The 5,000-nt window shown below is 43.5% G+C and overlaps 1 protein-coding gene across 10 annotated transcripts in view; it reads left to right on the top strand.

Annotated features, from left to right (window-relative positions):
* The window catches only part of LOC143289218 (filamin-A-like), a 59,303-nt gene that overhangs the window by 18,610 nt on the left and 35,693 nt on the right, over positions 1-5,000 (top strand). For all 10 annotated transcript variants that reach the window (XR_013056210.1, XR_013056212.1, XR_013056207.1 and 7 more), the window contains exons 7-8: positions 2,031-2,142; positions 4,843-5,000. The exon at positions 4,843-5,000 is cut by the window's right edge and continues 30 nt beyond it. Coding sequence is in view for 1 of the 10 variants with exons in the window: in XM_076598172.1 (XP_076454287.1) it covers positions 2,031-2,142; positions 4,843-5,000 (270 nt within the window). In the remaining 9 variants the exon portion in view is untranslated. The remainder of the gene's footprint in view (positions 1-2,030; positions 2,143-4,842) is intronic.

The following is a 5,000-nucleotide window of genomic DNA, read 5'->3' as shown; positions in this document are numbered from 1 at the left end:
GGGGAGGTGTGGGGCGTTTGGGACAGAGGGTGTGTGTGGGACGTTTGGGACAGAGGGGGAGGTGTGGGGCGTTTGGGACAGAGGGGGTGTGTGGGGCGTTTGGGACAGAGGGTGTGTGTGGGGCGTTTGGGACAGAGGGGGAGGTGTGGGGCGTTTGGTACATAGGGTGTGTGTGGGGCGTTTGGTACAGAGGGGGAGGTGTGGGGCGTTTGGGACAGAGGGTGTGTGTGGGGCGTTTGGGACATTGTGGGAGATGTGGTACATAGGGGTAGGTGTGGGGCGTTTGGGACAGAGGGAGGCGTTTGGGACAGAGAGGGAGATGTGGGGCGTTTGGGATATAAGGGGATGTGTTCGTTTGGGACAGAAGGAAAATATGGTGTCCATTTTGGTCAGAAGAGAGATGTTGTGTCCATTTAGGACAGAGGGGAGATGTAGTGTCCATTTCAGTAAAGCAACAACAACAACAACAGCAAAATCAAGTACCTTAGAGAGTCGACCAGGCAGCTGACAACAACACCTCTGCCTTTCAAGTCAAGTCAATATTTACTCCAAAAACTCCCCATGGGGGGCACATGGGGGGGAAAAAAACAACAAATGGGCAAAAGGCAAACAATTCACGGCGACAATGAATGTTGCAAGGTTACACAGTACATCACGGACTTGTAATTAAGTAAATAAAATGATAATGCTGCGTTTAGAGTATTATCTGAAAACAAAAACATCTAATTTCATATAACACAGACGGGCGCGATAGCCAAGTGGTTAAAGCGTTGGACTTTCAATCTGAGGGTCCCTGGTTCGAATCTCGGTAACGGCGTTTAGTGGATAAAGGGTGGAGATTTTTCCGATCTCCCGGGTCAACATATGTGCAGACCTACTTGTGCCTGAACCCCCTTCGTGTGTATACGCAAGCAGAAGATCAAATACGCACGTTATAACACCGTGTAATCCATGTCAGCGTTCGGTGGGTTACGGAAACAAGAATATACCCAGGATACACATCCCCGAAAGCGGAGTATGGCTGCCTTCATGGCGGGGTAAAATACACGTAAAAGCCCACTCGTGTACATACGAGTGACGGTTGGAGTTGCAACCCACGATCGAAGAAGAAGAGAAGAAATAACACAAATTGCACGAACAATAACCAACCCTATGACAATGCCAATCACTTCACCAATAACGTTTTCCCCAAAGCACTCTGTGCCCTGTCTCTCGAACAAATCCAGGATGTTAAAGAGAATTATGCAATCAACAACCATCTACCTGAAGATCTAGTCACCAGCGCCATCCACATGTAAAATGTGGCTTCCGTTCAAACGTGTGTGTGTGTGTGTGTGTGTGTGTGTGTGTGTGTGTGTGTGTGTGTGTGTGTGTGTGTGTGTGTGTGTGTGTGTGTGTGTGTGTGTGTGTGTGTGTGTGTGTGTGTGTGTGTGAGAATAGAATAGAATAGAATACTTTTTATTGTCATAAAACCTTAAAGTTTATAAGACACAATAAAACATAAACATGAACATATTAAGAAGAGAAACATTCATGAACAAATTTCGCCAGCCTTGGCTGTATTTCTCTGTGTGTGTGTGTGTGTGTGTGTGTGTGTGTGTGTGTGTGTGTGTGTGTGTGTGTGTGTGTGTGTGTGTGTGTGTGTGTGTGTGTGTGTGTGCGTGCGTGCGTGCGTGTGAGTGTGCACGAGGTCTTGTATTGATATGCACATGTGTGTATCCTAAATTCTACTGTATCTGTGTTTGTGTGTGATTTTCGATTTATGTTTGTACCCTTTTTAATTACTATCCCCCCCCCCCCACACACACACACACACCTCAATATTCCTTGTGACCCCTGTACACTTGGTAATAGAGCGGGTGGGCCCGTCTTTTCACTGTTAGCCGCGCGAAATTTGGCCAAGCAGAGCAAACCAATAGGCCTAGTTTGCATCAGTTTGGCATGGTAAGTATATGTAACACCAAACATGGAGTATAATACAAACTCCTCCTTTCTATTCTATTCTATTCTGTTCTATTCTATGCCTGCAGACGGACTGGAATGACGGATATTACCTGTGTGCCGTGGTTCACTCTCTGGGCGGCACCATTCCAGGCTGGCCCGACCTGGACCGCTCGGACAAACTGGGCAACTGCCAGAAAGGTGAGTCACTGTCGAGGGTCAAGGTCACAGTTGATTTCCTCCACACACAGATCCAATGTGGGTTGGGGGGGGGGGGCTGGAGGGGATTGGGGGGGGGGGGGGGAGGGCACATGGAGAGAAAAAAAAGAAGAAGAAAAAAAGAAACGAAACAAAAGGAACAAAAATGAAATGGCGATAACAACAGCAAATTCTCCACAACACACAACACACACACACACATATATATATATATATATATATATATGTGTGTGTGTGTGTGTGTGTGTGTGTGTGTGTGTGTGTGTGTGTGTGTGTGTGTGTGTGTGTGTGTGTGTGTGTGTGTGTGTGTGTGTGTGTGTGTGTAGACAGATAGATAGATATAAACACAGTATGTATTGTATTGTTTTTTTTTTGTTTGTTGATGTTGTTGTCATAACACATTTCTCTTTGTGAAATTGGGGGCTGCTCTTTCCGGAAAGAGCTCATCGCATTGTGTGTGTGTGTGTGTGTGTGTGTGTGTGTGTGTGTGTGTGTGTGTGTGTGTGTGTGTGTGTGTGTGTGTGTGTGTGTGTGTGTGTGTGTGTGTGTAGACAGATAGATAGATAGATATAAACACAGTATGTATTGTATTGTTCTTTTTCTTTTCTTTTTTTTGTCATAACACATTTCTCTTTGTGAAATTGGGGGCTGCTCTTTCCGGGAAGAGCTTGTCGCCATAGTACAGCGCCACCTTTCTTTCTTTCTTTTTTTTCTTTCTTTTGCTCTGCCTGCAAGTGTTTGAAATTTTGTTTTACTATCAATGTGGATTTTCTACAAAATTACTTTGACAGGGAAAACCCTCATCATGTGCCGCGGTGGTTTTTTTTTTCCCGTCACTAAGTGCATGCTGCACACAGGATCTTTTAAATTTTTAAAGAAATTATTTGTTTAACTGTTTTTAAATTTTCCAAAGACATGTATACAATACAGAGAACAGTATGAAACAAACAATATGAAACGAACAGGCGCATCCACTAGAGAAAAACAAAACAAAATAAAAAAGTGATATATAAAAAAAAACAAACAGTAACAACAACAACAACATCAACAAATACAGAAGAAAAAAAACCCAACTTGGCCAATCATTCAATCAATCAATGTTTACACATTATTGATTGCAGTAATCATGTTGATTTAAGATGGCATTTATAATAAGGAGACCAGTTGCAACACAGCAATAGCATCAATTATGTCCACTATTACAGTAATGGCATCAAGGATGAGGCGAAAGCGAGTGGTAGCGTTATACTATCATAATATGGAGCAATGAGTAAACCGCTTCTACATTATTGGAAAAGAAAGCTGGTAGTTAATCACATTGTAGAGACAACAACAACAATAAAAATTTAAAATAAATAAATAAATACACTGGATCTTAGTTTGTTCTTTTTTTTCGTCACAACCGATTGATTAGTACCCAGGCCAACCACTCAAGGTATAGTGGAGGTGGAGGCACACACACACACACACACACACACACACACACACACACAAAATTCGGTCAGTACATGGGGATCGAACCCATGGACACTTGCTTCCTGGCTGGGGGTTATTACCGCTCGGCCATCGGTCCCCATGTAGGTAAATGAATCAATACACAGTTTCAAGTTATCATCCGAACAGAAAAAGCTTCCGTTTTGAAATGACACAAACTGCACTGACATTATCTGAGACAGTGCGTATAGAAGTACGTTTCTGTCACTTTTCTCTTCCTTGTTCTTTCTGAGTGAGTTAAATCAAAGAAGGACACAGATTCACTGCCCTCGATGGACTTTAAAAAAGGCTTTGATACCTTTAACTCACTCAGTACGGCCAGTCCTCTCTTCTCCTCTACACAGACCCCTCGGATGTCCACTGGGTGTCTGAATGACCCAACCTTTAGCTTCCGTCGTCAGAATTGTGGTATTCTTTTTCAACATTCACCTGTTCAGTATAAGAGCTTTGTCTCCGGCTATTTTAGTATCAATCAGCTTTTACCAGTTCGCGGAAAATATTGAGTTCTGCTAAAATCACAAAACTGGCGTTATTCAAGACTCGATATCAGACTCTCAACAACATGCAAACAACTCATATACCCAATAAAAGACAATTGAATATTCTTTTATATGCGATCCATGTTTTATTGATGACATGAATCTGAGATGAATGGCATCTACTCAAATTAGGCCCAATGGGTAAAAGAAAAAAATAATCAAAAAGTCTGTGTTTTTTTTCTTTTTGTAAGGTTTAAAACCAGTCAGAGTATTTGACATAGACCACACAAAATGATACCAGATACAATTTGTTATCATATATTATCAGATATACGACATTATTAGCACACAGAAAGACAGCACCCATTTCCATCACAAAAACGTTGAAAATCATTCAAACCACTTTGGGAACGCTGAAGAAGAAGAAGAAGAAAGAAAGAAGAAAGAAAAAAGAAGAAAGAAGAAGAAAGAAGAAGAAGAAAGAAGAAGAAGGAAGAAGAAGAAGGAAGAAGAAAGAAGAAGGGAGAAGAAAGAAGAAGAAGAAGAAGTAATAGTAGTAGTAGTAGTAGTAGTAGTAGTAGTAGTAGTAGTAGGGAACGTTGAAGATTCAAACCACGTATCCACAACCACACTGACCACCCCCCACCCCCACCCCCCCCTCCACCCCCTCTCTGGTCCTGTTCCCCCCCCCCCCCCCCCGCCCCCCCAGGCCTGGACGGAGTGGCTACTCTGGGGATCGTGCCTCACCTGACGGCTGGGGAGCTGAGCGACCCCAGCGTGGACCACCTGGCCGTCATGGCCCTGCTCGGCAAGTTCATGCACATCATCCCGCCCCTGCCCGCCCCGGAAAAGGTCACCCTCAACTGC

The sequence above is a fragment of the Babylonia areolata genome, chromosome 13 (genome assembly GCF_041734735.1).
Source record: "Babylonia areolata isolate BAREFJ2019XMU chromosome 13, ASM4173473v1, whole genome shotgun sequence".
In the NCBI taxonomy this organism is placed as follows: domain Eukaryota; kingdom Metazoa; phylum Mollusca; class Gastropoda; order Neogastropoda; family Buccinidae; genus Babylonia; species Babylonia areolata.
This window is presented reverse-complemented; position numbering and strand designations above follow the sequence as displayed.